Raw genomic sequence first — 17122 nt, 5'->3', positions numbered from 1 at the left:
GCTTCATCTCCTGCTCTTTTATGTGATGACTTTCATGTCTGACCTCCAACCACACGGCTTTGCACCGAAACCAGAGATTAGTTTGGATTCCAATGCTCATCAGGAGAGAAGAAGCGTGCCGGTATCCGCTGAGTCCCTGTCCTTAGAGCAGGCCTGTCAGAGTCTGAGGAGGCGTTAATCCGGAGCGACTAGCTGCCACGTTAGAGGAGCAACACAATAAAAATGTTTGTCAGGTTATCATTTCTGCTGCGCTCTTCTTTCCCTTTAATAGCCCTAATAACACAACAGCTTTGTTTTCTTCTTCCACTCCCACAACGTCTTTCCATCCACTAAGCTTTCTGACAGCCTTTTAAAATCCACTGCTTTGTTATTTCTTGTGACTGACAGCCTCACATATCTCCGTCTCCTGTTCATCTCCTTCACTGTTGCAGAACTCTTCTGTTTTTAAAGTTCCTCAATGATCAACATAAGCATTTGGCTGATTATATTTACCCAACAGATGATAAAATGTAGTTTTGGGGCATTTTAATTGTCTCCCAAATGATCCAAAGTCACTTAATGCAGCGTTTAGTAAATATGGTCATTATTATGGAGCTACAGCTAACATTAGCAGATGGTTATGAAACATTAACATCCCATAATAATCCACTAATGTCACTGACCAATAATTAAACTAATCATTTTAATGTAAAATATGCAGCCTGTCGTTCGCATACAGACTTCTTTTGACTCTTTATGAAGAGATGGAGATAAAAACTGAGTCTCAGACCAAAAGTCTAAGTCAAGTCTGACGAGTTTGATTTTTGGGACTTAAGTGTGACTCAAATGTCTCAAACTTGAGTCAACATCTGTTCTTCTATCTATTTCCTTTTTGGTCATTAAATATTCTAACTCACCCAAAGAACAACCTCCTTATCAGAGGATTCTATGTTTATTAAATGGACCCCAGGAAGAGTAGTCTCTATAATCCACGTTAATTTTATAATTTATTTTTATTTATATGGTCAGTACATCTCTACAGTACAAGTCGTTAATTCAAGTCAACTACTGTGCAGTCTTTCCTTAGCTCTCTACTGTGCAGATATTTTATATCTAAATGAAACATATTCCAGGACATTACAACTTTTTATGCTCTTTTGTACTATATACGCATATTTTATATTGTCTGTTGTATTTTTATCTTTAATTGCATTTTGCTGTACTCTCTGTAAGCTACTGGAACCATAATTACCATAATGGGAGGAATCCCAGAGGAGGAATAAAGTTGAGTCCAGGTCTACTCTCATAGAGACTTATGGGGATTCTTACATAAATAAATAGATAAATATTGCTGAAATGTTTATTTTCATTACATGCCTGAACAGAGATGCTAAAATAAGCTGATATTGATTAAGTTATAATGCCAAGGTTGGCCACTAGATTCCTCTTCAATAACCAGTTTTTCTTTTGAATAGGATGCTTCAGTTCAGCCTAATTCTGTTTATTTATACAACACCAATTTCCAACATGTCATTGTGGGATCAGATCATCCAGTCAGATTGGTCAAAACTATATATTTTTTTAAAGAAAATTAGCTGATTGGATCCTGCCTTTGACGTAGATGGATGTAATTCTCCTAGATGAGCATTTAGCAACAGCAGATGTTCCTCATGCAGCATGTATGCAGCAACAGTGGAGAGGAAAAACTCCCTTTAAATGTAAGCGGCCTTCTGCTAGGACCGTCTAGAGCAGGCATCCCCAAAGTCGGTCCTCGAGGGCCGCTGTCCTGCAGGTTTTAGAGGTTTCCTTGCTCCAGCACAGCTGATTTTAATTGAAAGCTGATTTACAGGCTTTTGCTCAACTGCAATCATCCTAATCAGCTCTGCTAAAGCAGGGAAACCACTAAAACCTGCAGGACGGCAGCCCTCAAGGACTAACTTTGGGGATGCCTGGTCTAGAGGTTAAGAAAAAAACACAGGCAATAAAAGGAACATAGAAGCACTGATCTATTAATACGTTCTATGTTAGAAAAGGTGGCCTTGTCTTGGATAGAAACAGATCAGCTCTGAGGTGGTTGTCAAGTCAAAAGCAATGAAAGAGAGCACATCCAGCAGGTTGCAATGTAAGCTGAACCCATAGCTGTCTGTGAGAGAAACAGGACCAAACACTGAAAAGCAGGTCAGACTCTATCAGCTATAAGGAAGTTGTTGACGGCAGCAGCAGCTGATGCTTCCCTCCTGGTGTCCCACCTAAGCAGAACCAGGTTCGGTTCTGCATTTTAATAATAATTTCAAAAAAAGTAAATTAATTATAATCTGTGAAATCTACAAAACTAATCTTCTTTTAATCCTGAAACGGCTGTAGAGCTGATGTTTGCTTACTTGGAGTTTAGTTTTATTCATGTGAAACAGGTTAAAGTTTTATCATCGTCATGCTACCACATCGACAGGCTGTGGTTTCTGTTCGCTGTTAAACAGTTTGATGAAAAGAACAGGAAGTTCTCGGCTTTTAAAGCCTCCTGAGGATTTTTGTGTCCATTTGCACCACTGATTGCTGCCTCCCACGCTGCCTCTCTGATATGGAGACGTGTTTTTTCCCTGGAGTAGGGTGTGAAACAGCTTACATGACAGCTTGCCTCATTAGTTATTCCCAGTTCCCCCTGGATCACCTGCATTCTGGGGTTCTACGGAACAAAGCTGCAAAATGGCTGCGAGGATCTCCTCTGAGTCTGGCTTTAAAAGCAGCTTATTGGGGCCCAGTTCTGTTTGCCAGGATGTCTCTGTGATGCTGCAACACACGACTGTTTCAGTGCTTATTATAGATTGGAAAATGTTTCTGACTCCTTCATTTGTGCCTCCTCCGTGTTTTGCTCTCAGGTTTGCAGTCATCGCCTCAGGCTGTGCCAGCTGTCCCAGACTGGTGTGTCGGAGAGAAGGCTGCGGCGCAGAGTTTTGCTACCATTGCAAACAGGCATGGCACCCCAACCAGACCTGTGACTCGGCCCGCCAACAGAGGGCGCAGTCCCTGCACACCCACAGCGGCCACTCGCCCAGCTACACACAGGAACAGGGTCCCGGTGAGTTCCCCAGAACCCAAACACTGCGACTGAGACCTCAAACTAGACTGGTTGTGTTGCTGATGTGGCGGATAAGCACCAGCGCTGAAACAGACGGTGCACACCAGCAGCATTTCCTGTTCTAAACAATGATTTTCACACCTTTCTTACGCTCTGTGTCTTTATCGAACTTTATCACACGTCCGGCTGCTCAGTCTGTCAGCATCAAAACCCTGCGAGGCGTCTGCAGCAGAGGCTGCGCTCCGTTCCCACCGCTGGAGGAAGTGCGAAGTGCTTAAATCAGTCATCTGTGTCTATTTTTGTCACAGTTTCTCGATAGTTTCACGACTGCAGCATCCTGCACCCGTCAAACGTCTCAAATGTCACCAAAACTTCAGGTCACCTCCGGGATCATGTTTCGTGCTGCATTTCTGCATTCTGTGGCTTTCAGACCGATTTAACACATTCAGCTCGGCTGTTTAACCAAAACTTTGTCGCACACAAGTAAATAAAAAAATAAAAAAAGCTGTGAAAAGCATCTTTCCTCTTTCAGATTGCTTCAGTTTTTACTTCTTTGTTTCTTAAAGACAGTCTGTGGGAATAAAATAAGTTTTTTTTCTGAGGATTTTATGTATTAAGTTAGAAGGTCGTCCAAACCAACCTGGTCTAAAACATAAACCTCCTCTTGTTAATCCAGGCTTAATGTTTTTCATGTAGCTGTGGAATCATCCATTAACCCTTTAAAGCCCGATCCAAGAATAAAACAAAACAGAAAATTACTTTTTTTTGGTTTGAATTCCTTATTTGCCCTTTTAACAAAATATGTAAAAAGAAAAAACAGAAATACATTTTTGATATTAATAATTTATTACTATGCGATAAGTCAAGATTATTTTTTGTGTAGTCTTCTACTGGCTGTTATCAGGTATATCTGATTGTGTACTATAGGTTTTTGAGCAAAGTTTTTACAATTAAATTATGCAAAAGGTGTCAGACGCAAAACATTTCAGAAACCGTATGTATCAAATATGATACATTTGGCTTTGTAGGGTTAAATAGTAATGAAATAGGCTAAAAGATGCTAAAAGCAGTTTATCATTCCCCGATTTAAAGAAATGGGATGATTAAACATCCATCAGTTGGTTTCCCTCATGACTTTGGTTAAACATTCACTGGATAAATTAGACAGAAATTAAAAGAATCATATTTTTTTCTCTGTTGTCGGACGTCTTTGACCTTTACTTCTGTTTCTTAGGTTTTTTTTTGTTGTGGCGTCCAACAGAAATGTAAAAAGGAAGCAGAAATAAACAGAATGCCTCGGTTGTTGCTGAGGTGTTGCTTTGTGATGCAATCAGAGACGTGGAGCATAAACTCTGCAGGGTGTTCAAGCAAACATCTTTATCTTCACTTTAATCCTGTTCTGATTAAAAAATCCATCCACTAAATCCCTCTAGCCGCCGATCTTTTCTGCTAATCTCCTGCACCAAGTTTTCAGAAGTAGTAGCGGCGAAGCGAAGGGTTCGGAGTAGGGATGCACGATACAATCGGCCCCCTATCGGTATCGGCCTGTATCGGCCTTAAAACTGAATATCGGACATCGGCCACCCCACCGATATTTAACCCGATATTTGATCAGCTTCTGAGTTTCTAAAGTAAAAAAAAAAAAAATAAATAAAATACTACTTCTTCTTCCTCAAAAACTTCTTTTTTTACAAACTTAAAAACTTCTAAAGACGGGGGAAAAAATATTGATACATTAAAATATCACAATATCTTCATATGCTGATATATTGCCATTTAAAAACACCATATCAATCTCTTTTACTAATGAAATGTTGCTATATGTCATCGTTATGCTACGAAATCCCCCGAAAATTCACGAAATTTTGCCATATTTTTATATGTTGATATATTGACGCGGTATCGATCTATTTTACTAACAAAATCTCGGAATAATTTGCGAAATATCGCAAGAGTTTGTAACCGATCGATGAAATTTCACGAGATTTTGAAAGTAAAATAGATCGATACCGCGTTTTTAAAAATCTATTTGATATCAGCATATGAAAATATATTTGAGTATATTATTTTTCAAAGTGTCAGAAATGGATAATAAAACTGCTATTTTCAATGAATACTTATTTTTGTCCAGCTTTAACGTCGGTATTGATATCGGTTATCGGCTACATGAGTTTTAAAATATCGGCATATCGGATATCGGCCGAAATCCCAATATCGTGCATCCCTAGTTCGGAGCGTTTCTTTCCTTGCAGATTCATCTGCTGATAACAAACGCTCAAAGCGACCTCAGATCAGCAGATTCCAAACATGCAGTAGAACCCTGAGAAATGCGGGTGCTGCAGTTTTTTGGTCCATTACTCTAATGAGGTTTGGCTCCTCTACAGGACTCTGCTTAAATTGCCTCCCAGGTTTAGACTCCTATAAAGGGTCTGTGTTGGTCATTTTTAGACAAAAAGTACAAATAAAGAATTTTCTCACCTACTTCAATCAGCAAACCTGTTTTATTTCTAGAATTCGACTCTAAAAGCCCTCCTGTGTATTTACGACCCCCGACGGAGCGTTTTACAGTTTGTTGGTCGTTCCTGCAGCAGCTTTAAGAGTTTTGTTTGTTTCTTTACAACAAGTTTATTCCTGGCAGGTAATGGAAAAGAGATAAAAAAAGGACTTGTTTTTTTGTAAATGATTTCCAGATTCTGTTTTGGTTTCTCTAAATGTTACTGAATCAAACCAAACTGGAACATTTCATCACTTTTGAGTTTGAGGTATTTCTGAAACAGGAAACAAACAAGATAAGAGTTCTTCCAGTTAATTTAGTGGAAGGAAAAACTGCCGTCTCTTTGCTGCTTTGAGGAAACGATGTTGCCTCTTCATTTTCCTCAGAACCCGGGGCCGTGAGATCGCGTTTTTCATCTCCTATTTTTAGAGACTGATCTGCATTAAGTTCCCTGTAAAGGTTTTCAGACCTCAGCGTCTCTATTGGCTGCTGCTGCTGAAGTCTTAATGTTTATGGCTGCTGTCTATAGAGGCTGACTGCTCGTAAAGCTTTATGGCTTCCCAGACTCCTAAAAGCAGCAGCTTATTTAATTCTATCAGAACTAAAGTCTCAGAAGGGGAAATGTTGATCAGTTGTCCTAAACTCGTCTCATTTTGTGTTTCCAGCCGACGACATCAAACCCTGCCCACGCTGCGGCGCCTACATCATCAAGATGAACGACGGCAGCTGCAATCACATGACCTGCGCCGTCTGCGGCTGCGAGTTCTGCTGGCTTTGCATGAAGGAGATCTCCGACCTGCACTACCTCAGGTATCTGCAGCAGCCCTGCTGAACCTCCCGGTGATGTGAATTCACCCCCCCGGTCTGTCATTCTTCATCTTCCACCTCTGCTTTCCCTCCATCAGTCCATCTGGCTGCACCTTCTGGGGGAAGAAGCCTTGGAGCAGGAAGAAGAAGATCTTGTGGCAACTGGGAACGCTGATCGGAGCTCCGGTGGGAATCACCCTGATCGCGGGCATCGCCGTTCCCGCCATGGTCATCGGAATCCCGGTTTACGTCGGCCGAAAGGTGAGAGAAGAAAAACTGCTGAGACGCATCAAGACGTGTAAATGGAGTCTTTTATAGCAAGGTTTTTTTTATAAAAAAATTATTTTTTTTCCACTTTATTTTGATAGATTTTTTTACAGGTATACAACAAGAACATGACAATGATTAATGTCCTTTAGCACTTGTTACAAAAATAGAAAACAGAAAAAACAAAGAAAAAAAAAGCATTAGACAAACAAAAAATAATATTATATAAAAATAATTTGTTCATTTACACTTTAGACATACTGAAAGTAAAAAAAAACACTTTATGGAGTTTCAACCAGTCAATTAGAAGTGTCCACACCTTTATTCATGACAAATGGGGTAAAGAAGAACAAAAAAAGAGGGGGAGATAGGGGTTCTTTATGGCTTCAGTTGTTCTAAAATGGGTTTCCAAATTTTGTAATATTTTTGAGGACAGTTTATTAAATCAAATCAAATTTTTTCTATGTGCAAGATTCCTGTAAATTCCTTGATCCAAGATTCAAAATTAGGTGGTCTGTCAGCCTTGCATCATGCCACAGGAGACCACTGTTGTTACATCACGAGCCAATTTGTTAAGAGTGTCCGAGACACCAAAGAGGGCCGTTTCTGGATCGAATTTTACGTTAACTTTAAGGGCGCAAGAGAATTTTTATAAAAATTGTTAAAAAGCAAACCACTAACCAAAGAGCTGAGATCAGTGTGAAGGAAAAAAAAAAACATTTTAAAGCAAAGAAAAGGATAAAATTCCTAAATATTTTTTAGTTAATTTACTTTTAATTAGCCTTCTAAACTATTTTCAGTTTTCAACATCTGCTTTTAATTTTCTTTTTGGTTTTAATGGGTAATAAATAGGCAAATCAAAAGTTTAACAAATAATATAATTATTCAGAGATAAATATCTAAAAGCATGCAGCTATTATTCGTTTTATGTTTACTTAATTTGTTTAGAATTTATTCCTAAATGCGCCACATAGCAGTGGCGGGTGTTAATTAAACCTAAATGTCATGTTTTGCATGAACCAATATTAAAAATAAAACTCTGATATGAAGCGCTGTGAAATAATAAACTCGAGAAACTACAAGAGTTCAGCACAAAAATGACTGTTTTGACTGAATAATCACTTTACGATGTCGATTTATGAGGAAAACCTCCTCACTGTCTGCCCTCTGTCAGTTAAAAATCCTTCAGTATGTTGACCAATCAGCATCGAGCAGCCAACTTCATGACCCGCCCCCAAACCATAAAGGCAGCATCATGCTGGGGAGAGCTGGATAAACAGATTAATGCGCAACATACTCCTGTACCACAGTATTTACTGAAACATACATAGATTTTAATATAATTACATTGTTTTATATTGTTTTTACTTGTAGAAATAGAAATAAAAAAAAGTAACCACCCTCTCCACATTTAAAAAAATGCATGTGCAAGAGCTTGCACGAGCCCATTTCTCCTCGTGCACGGCCTGTTTAAAATATACAAGCTAACTGTGTCCACCTGCAGCGGGGAATATATAGTGGACTTTATAGCAAACTCAGTTAACGGACCGTTCGGACAGATGATCACTGCTTTTTGCTCTATTGGTCACATAACTCCTCCACTGTGCAGTACCTGCGCCATCTTTGTTATTAGTTGCCTCTGTGTCAGCAAATTCCATAATGCTTTGCAGAGAGCTCTCCGTGCAAAGCATTCTGGGATATATCTCCCTCTTCTGAGGCCTTTCTTTTCTTCTCAAAAAGTCCGTGGAAACTTTTTCTCTTATGACCGTCGGCCATTTTCAAAGACCCGTGATGAGAAAGGTGAGCTTCAATGACTGTCTGAAACCGTAGCTCACCACAGACGTATGCCTGAAAGTGTGCATTAGGGGTGGGCATTGGCAAAGAAGTAATTAATCGATTTTAATCACGATTCACATGCCACGATGCGATTCTATCACGATGCATCATGATACTTGAAATATTGCGATGCATTGCGATATTTTCACTGAACACTGTAAGAAAAAGATACAGCCATTACCAGTGGCTGACTGGCTGGGTGTGATCTGGATGGTGTCTTCAATTGATGCATAACTGAAAGCAACTGAATTCATACATAGCTGTATTTATTGAAACGACTTTTGGAGGTGTTGCCATGGAAACAAATACTGGACAGAAATATTACTATTATTGGTGAGGACACACTGACAAAAAGATCTTAGGATTCATCAAACTTAAAATAACAAAATAAGGATAATCAGAGCCGTTTACATGGCCTCAGTGGTCCTTTAAACCAATTAAATGAAAACATTCAAATGTATATTTTCCCTTTTGGAAATGACGTGCATCATATCAGTTTCATTTTTACCTTCTTTGTTTTTAAAGCCAGAATGCATCCAAGCATCTGACTTGAAATGTGATGGAGCCGGGGGGCGAATTTTCTCAATCTCCTACATATTTTGTTCACGAATGACTCGTCGCAGTATCCCACGGCCGGACATACTTGTGACACAAAGCAGTGGGCGTCAGCGACATCTGCTGGACTGGAAGTTGTATTCCACTTGGTTTGGCTGATGTGCGCCAACCATTAATGTATTTGATTTGTTCATTTTTTTTTTTTTTTTTTTATAGTCGATTCTTGAAGGCAAGAATCGATGCAGTAGATCACAAAAATTAGAATCGCGATGCATCATCATGACGATTATTTTGCACACCCTTAGTGTGCATGTGCAGAAAAAGATAGCTAACAGGGCGAGAGCGTAGGACGGCCTTAAATATATCAATGATTGACACTAGGAGGACCACTTATTTAGATGATCCACCCCAAAATAACTTTAATGTTTTTCCTTTTTTTTATGTCTGTTTCACCATATTTTATTGTAATTTTACTTTTTATGCTAGTTTACTGTATTTTTATAGTTTTTGTGATATAAAATTTTTTTTTCAATATAAAATTATTTTATGATTTTAATATCTACATTAACAGTCAAAAGCAGAAGAGAGAAAATCAACAAAAAAAAAAAGAAAATAATCTGCTTTGTGTGGAAGAAGTGTAGCGTTGAAGAAAGCTCTGTGTTCACACCTTTAAAATATTTCGGAAAGTTGAAATTGAACGAGATCATGTTAAAATTCATTCTAATAAGGTAAAGATCTCAGAAACAGAACATAAACGTTTTTGTTTTCAGTTCTGTATTTCCATTTTGGTTAGCTTGCAACTGTTTGCATGTAAAAATTGACAAAAAGGAAATGCTAATGATCAACTAGAGGGGCTTTTTTCAAAGGGAAATGACTGCAAACCTTGTGAAACATCAGCCTGTGTGTTCAGGCCTTCATTTGCAGCCTGTCATCTGATAAACGCCTCATTCTAGCAAACTCTTCCCTCAGTCTTCTCACTCACGCCATTCATTCATTCATTACGGGTTATGGACGCCTCCTTTGTGCCGCTGCCTCCAGGCTGCTCACCTGCAGGGACCAGAAACAGGAAACCACAGAGACACAGGGGTTCTGTCACAATCCTCCCTCTGCGATTATCTGGAATTTACAGCATTGCTCAATGATGCTGCAGTTTCACTTTCACCTCGGTGATGAAAGTTTATAAGAAATGACCAAATTTGGTCTCGGATCCTCTCTGTTTCCACATAAACTCACGTATTCTGACAAAAATCCAGTTTAACCTACAGATACTGAATTTTCTCTCATTTCATGTTTTTTTGTTTTTGTTTTTCTTGTGTCAGTTTGAGGTTTTTGGTTTTGTGGGTCTTTTGTGAAGCAGTCAGACACTAATTAGCTCTTACTGGAAGGTGGGGGGGGTTGCATGTTTAAATGAGAGCAAAGGCCACCCTTGCGTTTCATTTTTATATCTCTGGCGCCATCTTGTGGAGATTAATAACAGTAATAAATAATGTCTCCATGGTTCAGAGCTTCTGCAGGTCATGTTTGATGTGGATGAATCCAGTGAAGTTCTGTTGATCAGAAGATTTAATTTTCCCGTCCTCTGCAGATCCACGCCCACTACGAGCTGAAGAAGGCTTCCCGCCACAGAAGGAACCTTGCCATCACGGGGGGCGTGGCCCTGTCTGTCATCACCGCCCCCGTCATCGCAGCCGTCAGCGTCGGTAAGAATCGCCCGGTCCGTCTCAAATGAGTAAAAAAAGCTTTTAGTTTCCTCTTTCTAAAATTACCACCTGCTTCCAGGTATCGGCGTTCCCATCATGCTGGCCTACGTCTACGGCGTCGTCCCCATCTCGCTGTGCAGAGGAGGCGGCTGCGGCGTCAGCAGGGGGAAGGGCCGCGGCGTGCGAATCGACTTTGATGAAGACGACGGTCCGATCACAGGTGAGTCTCACAGGAACGATAAAGCCTCCGGCAGAGCGATTGAGTTTATCTGTTGGATCTGAACGGGTCGATGTTCTCCGTCTGACTCTGCAGTGGCGGACGCCTGGCGAGCCCTGAAGTCTCCGAGCCGCGGAGAGAGCAGCCTTGACGGAGCGGTGAGCGGTCTGAGCACCACGTCCCCCAGCGAGGGGCTCTCTGTGGCCCCTGGGAACCTGGGAGACACTCCACACTTCAACACGCTGGCCGGCGGGGCTCTGGGGACCCGAACCAGCAAGTACAGCAGGTCAGAGATCCAGAGGTTCTATAGCCTGAAGTCATCCGGCTCTCAGGATGTGATGTCATGACTGAGATGTTTGTGCTGCTCCAGGTTGGAGGTTCAACCCGGCGAACTTAACAAGGAATCGGCCCAGAGAGAGACGGGAAGCTTGGGAGCAGGAAGCGACTGCGCCAGCACCCGGGGAATAGCCGGATCCATCATCTCCTCCTACACCTTACCTGACAGGTGAGAGGAAGCGGCGTCCGACTGGGCGACCTGGCGGTTCTTCTCATTTCCCTTCCATGAGTCGAGATGTTTCAAAGCAACGGTTTCAGTGGATTGAGGCTTAAAGGAATAGTACACCCAAAACATGATTAGCCTTCATTTTCTACTCACCCCCATGCTGAACAACACTCTGGAGTACTTTTTTGATATCTCAAATGCATCTGGAGATCTGGGAGGCTTCTTGCTGTCTGCTGACATTCAAATAATGGAGGTCTATGGCGCCCGAGGCAGAAAGGTCCATAAAAGTCCACAAAAAACGTGTCAATATTCCTCCATACTGCTCGTCCAATGTATTCCAAGTGTCCTGAGTGGGTAGCGTCCATAATCTACTCGAAACGAAGTCATTTAGAATGTTTTTAGAGCATAAACAGTAGTGTATAGGATTTCCTGAAAGCGCGTTCACGAGTCTAAGGAAACCGCGGCAGACCAAACCAGATGAAAGTGCGCATTCAGCTCGGCAAAGAACTCATGCTCTTCCTCAACACTGAAGTCCTCAGACATTTTTCTTTCGTTGTTTCTTTCTTTGCACAGGTAAACAGCACATTTCTTCTTCTACGCTTGCATTATCGGCAGAGCAGACGCTGAATGCGCACTTTCATCTGGTTTGGTCTGCCGGCTTCCGTAGCGTCGTGAACGCGCTTTTAGGAAATCCTATACACTACTGTTTATGCTCTAAAAACATTCTAAATGACTTTGTTTCGAGTAAATTATGGACGCTACCCACTCAGGACACTTGGAATACATTGGACGAGCAGTATGGAGGAATATTGACACGTTTTTTGTGGACTTTTATGGACCTTTCTGTCTCGGGCGCCATAGACCTCCATTATTTGAATGTCAGCAGACAGCAAGAAGCCTCCCAGATCTCCAGATACATTTGAGATATCAAAAAAGTACTCCAGAGTGTTGTTCAGCATGGGGGGGAGTAGAAAATGAAGGCTAATCATGTTTTGGGTGTACTATTCCTTTAAGCCTCAATCCACTGAAACCGTTGCTTTGAAACATCTCGACTCAAGGAAGGGAAATGAGAAGAACCGCCAGGTTTCAGCTCAGCATCCCGCGTCAGGCCAGCATACCCTTAGTAATACGCATGCATGCATCATTTACGTGTAATCTGAAAATAATTGAAAGTTCTGCATGTAACGTAAAAGTAAATAAATAAATAAAAAAAGATCCTCTCCCTATAAATATCTAATTCTCTGTGAAAAAGTCCCGATCATTCTTTAATAGGATCCTCGTCAAACGGACATAAATGCTTGTTTTTAAAAGATAATGTGTGTAGTGAACCTAGTGAAAACAGCATGATTGGCTGTAAGGAGAGCGGAGAGAGAGGACGCTCTAAGTTTTGCGTATTATTGAGGGTATGCTGGCCTGACGCGGTATGCTGAGCTGACAGAGCACCGGCTGGGATTTATGGAACCTTTAGATCTATTTTCAAATGTTCAAATATGTTCAAATTTCAAAAGAAGAATTAACTTAATTGAGTGACAAAATCTTAAGATTTATCTCTTGTTTTAGGTAAGAAGGTATTTGTTGAACAGGTCCAGCGCTGCAGCAGGCCCCATCTGTCATCAGAGTGAAATGTCGTGTCGTATTTCCAGAGTTGTGACGCGTTTCTCCTCCTCAGGGACTGCACCAACCTGGAGATCCAGGTGGACATCGAGACCAAACCCAGCCATCTCTGCCTGACCAGCGAGGAGGACCTGACTCCACAGCCAGGCTCTGCTGCCATGGCGACTGCCTCCGGAGGGGAGGAGCCTCAGGACTGCAGCTCCAGAAGGGGCGGGGCTCTGTCCTGCTCGCCCGGGGCGTCGATCAGGGAGGGGCTCAGAGACGTCACCCTGGCTCAGCCGGAGAGCATCCGCAGCGACCTGGAGATGTCGGACACTCAGTCGGACGACATCGCCGAGCTGACGTCGGACGACTGCGACTCGCCTCACCTGAAGAGCTGCCAGCAGCTGCAGCCTCCCTCCTGCAGGCTCCTGAACCCCCCCGCCGACGGCCTTCACTGTCCCGCGGACAGCAACGTCATCCTGTATGTCTGAGAGGGGCGACGCTCTCAGGATTGCACACGAACTGATGAACTCACCTTGGAACCTTGTTTTCCTCCCTCCGGTCGTTTCTCTTCAGCTGCTTTAATGTCTGAAACGCAGACAGCGTTTGTCTTATCGATCTACTGGCCAGCCTCCTTTTCTGAGTGAGCGGTCAGGGTTCTACCTCTCCCATTTGTTGTTTACTCCTCGGTGCAAAATGCCTTGGCTTCTTAAGCAAAAAAAAAACAAAACAAGAAAAACGATTCAGAGAAGTAAAAATGCAAAAATGATATAAAATAAGGAGACAGTTACCAAGCACAGCAGACAGACATGGAGGCGTGTTTGAATGGAGACCAACAGCTGTCTGCTTTTCTTTTCTTTTCTTTTCTTCTGCTGTTTCTGACTAGAGATGCACTGATCAGGTTTAATCCGATCCAATCCGATACACGGCCTGAGCATCTCAGCCGATATTTGACATCTGATACCGATCCGATAACACCGTATAATGAAATAACTGTACAGCTCATAAAAAAATAAAAACACAGATATAAATCATTAATTACTGCTGTGCTGTTCTGCAGGATGATGAGATGATCACTGCTTAAAATTGATCGCTGTAAATGCGTTGCTGCGCATGATATCAACAAAAATAGAAATCACTGGATCGGAAAGCTGGATCGGCATCTTTCACCCGATATCCGATCAGCGCATCGGATCGGTGCATCTCTATTTCTGACATCAAGTTATTGTATTTCTTTGCGGCGTGCATGAGCCTGCATGAACCATTTCCTGCCCAGAGTTTACCTTCAGAGGACAAAGCGGTTCTCTAAAGGTAAAGGAGCTCCTTGGAGCGGTGCACACGCTGCAGGAGTGAACTAATGAGAGAGTTCTGATGACGACAGCGACGCAAAACACAAAAACACACAGAGAAAGATGAATCATTCAGTAATGGATGAAAAGATTTTCTGTTTCAGCCCCTAAAAATAAAGAAAATCATTTTTTCTTTGTTTCATAAACGATGATCAAAAAAAACAACCGTTATAGATTAATTTTGATCTAAAAGAAACTAATCGGCCAAATGATTGATTGTATCCATGGTTATTATTCCCTTTATTATTATTATTAGATTTGTTTTTAAAGCTTTAATGATTCTGACTCTCAAACAAAAAGATCAATTTTATAGTTTTATATAAACTCATTCCAGAGCATCTAAAAAAAAACACATTTGCTACAATCAATTAAGAAAAATGTTTAAAGATGTATAAAATTAATTAATATCTTAACTGTTTAATTCTGTAAAATTCACTATGATTCAGAAACTTCAGCAGGACCTAAAATTAACATAAAAAAATTGTTGTTTTAGAAGAGACAATCATAGATAATCACTTATAATATTTAGCTACAATGAAAATGTTTTTTTATATATATATATTCAATAAATCATAGATGCTAAATAAACAGAAGCAGAATTTTCAGAAGCAGAAGTTTCAGAAACAAGATTTATTTTACAGTTTTGTGGAAGACAATCATATAAAGCATGTAGCTAAGATAAGGGTTGTGATTGATTATTAAACATACTGATTATCTAATTGTTACTGCGCCATTTCCTGACACTTTAGTTGATTTAGGAATATTTAAGACTGTGTTAAAAAAACGGTTTGACAGACAGAAAAATTTACCTAAAAACAACAGAATGACTGGAAATAGTGGCCAAACTATTGATCCCTTCTGGGTTATAATATCAGTATCGCATTTTGTGGTTTGCTTAAGAGTCTAAACGCTAAAATATTTTTCCTAACACGGCCAAATCTTTCAAAAACTCTCAACTACTTATCCTTTATTGTTGTAGCCTATTGTGTGTCATGATGTTGGTATCAGTTACCGGTATCAGTTACTGGAATTAGTTATCAGTATCAGATATCGGTATCTGTAACTGGTATACCAGTATCAGTTACTGGAATTAATTATCGGTATTAGTAAATGGTATACCGGTATCAGTTACTTGTATCAGTTACTTGTATCAGTTACTGGAATTAATTATCGGTATCAGTAACTGGTATACCGGTATCAGTTACTTGTATCAGTTACTGGTATCAGTTACTTGTATCAGTTACTGGAATTAATTATCGGTATCAGTAAATGGTATACCGGTATCAGTTACCGCTATCAGTTACTTGTATCAGTTACTGGTATCAGTTATCAGTATCAGTAACCGGTATACCAGTATCAGTTACCGCTATCAGTTACTTGTATCAGTTACTGGTATCAGTTACTTGTATCAGTTACTGGAATTAATTATCGGTATCAGTAAATGGTATACCGGTATCAGTTACCGCTATCAGTTACTTGTATCAGTTACTGGAATTAATTATCGGTATCAGTAACTGGTATACCGGTATCAGTTACTTGTATCAGTTACTGGTATCAGTTACTTGTATCAGTTACTGGAATTAATTATCGGTATCAGTAACTGGTATACCGGTATCAGTTACTTGTATCAGTTACCGCTATCAGTTACTTGTATCAGTTACTGGTATCAGTTATCAGTATCAGTAACCGGTATACCAGTATCAGTTACCGCTATCAGTTACTTGTATCAGTTACTGGAATTAGTTATCGGTATCAGTAACTGGTATACCGGTATCAGTTACTGGTTTCAGTTACTGGTATCAGTTATCAGTATCAGTAACCGGTATACCAGTATCAGTTACCGCTATCAGTTACTTGTATCAGTTACCGCTATCAGTTACTTGTATCAGTTACCGGTATCAGTTACTTGTATCAGTTACCGGTATCAGTTACTTGTATCAGTTACTGGAATTAGTTATCGGTATCAGTAACTTGTATACCGGTATCAGTTACTTGTATCAGTTACTGGAATTAGTTATCGGTATCAGTAACTTGTATACCGGTATCAGTTACTTGTATCAGTTACTGGTATCAGTTACTTGTATCAGTTACTGGAATCAGTTATCAGTATCAGTAACCGGTATACCAGTATCAGTTACCGCTATCAGTTACTTGTATCAGTTACCGGTATTAGTTACCAGTATCAGTTATCGGTATCAGTTATCGGCATCATTTACTGCATAATTTCCTGAAATATCCCTTGATGTAGACATACTCAACACTTATTTGAACAAAAAAATCCTTTTGGAAAGAAATATTTACCAAAAGCAGACCAAATGTTTGTATTTGTCTCTACTCCAAATTTTATCCAGAACCTGATCTGTTGTTTTTACACTGAGCCATTCGCTCCATCAGAACTCTTTCAGGGTTTCTTTCTGCTCCAGCATCTGGCGCCAGGCTCACATCTGAACGCCGCTCACTGACCAGCACAACCACAAACACACCCAGCTGGTTCTGCTTTGGAAGTTCTTTACCCGTCTGACCCACTCTTACATGCATGAACGACAGAACATGTGATGAATGTATTTGTGCGACCCACTTTGTCATTTGATTTGACTGAGCACTTGTGCACTTTATCTGAACGTCTTATTTATGTTTTTATTTTTTGCCTGTTATCACCTGTTGCTGTTAACATGTTTACTTGAGTAAAAAACAAAAGTCTGTGGTACAACCAAAAACAAACGCCTTTCTGTTGGAAGGAACGA

The 17122-nt window shown here is 40.5% G+C and overlaps 1 protein-coding gene across 2 annotated transcripts in view; it reads left to right on the top strand.

Annotated features, from left to right (window-relative positions):
* Positions 1-13781, top strand: part of rnf19b (ring finger protein 19B) — a 67594-nt gene extending 53813 nt beyond the window's left edge. For both annotated transcript variants that reach the window (XM_038308363.1, XM_038308364.1), the window contains exons 3-10: positions 2856-3055; positions 6215-6359; positions 6455-6617; positions 10600-10714; positions 10794-10934; positions 11028-11217; positions 11302-11436; positions 13103-13781. In XM_038308363.1, the coding sequence (XP_038164291.1) occupies positions 2856-3055; positions 6215-6359; positions 6455-6617; positions 10600-10714; positions 10794-10934; positions 11028-11217; positions 11302-11436; positions 13103-13520 (1507 nt within the window). In that variant the 3' untranslated portion in view covers positions 13521-13781. The remainder of the gene's footprint in view (positions 1-2855; positions 3056-6214; positions 6360-6454; positions 6618-10599; positions 10715-10793; positions 10935-11027; positions 11218-11301; positions 11437-13102) is intronic.
* Positions 13782-17122: the final 3341 nt, after the last annotated feature.

Source organism: Cyprinodon tularosa, unplaced genomic scaffold (assembly GCF_016077235.1).
Source record: "Cyprinodon tularosa strain WSP-4 unplaced genomic scaffold, ASM1607723v1 ctg635, whole genome shotgun sequence".
Classification (NCBI taxonomy): Eukaryota; Metazoa; Chordata; class Actinopteri; order Cyprinodontiformes; family Cyprinodontidae; genus Cyprinodon; species Cyprinodon tularosa.
This window is presented reverse-complemented; position numbering and strand designations above follow the sequence as displayed.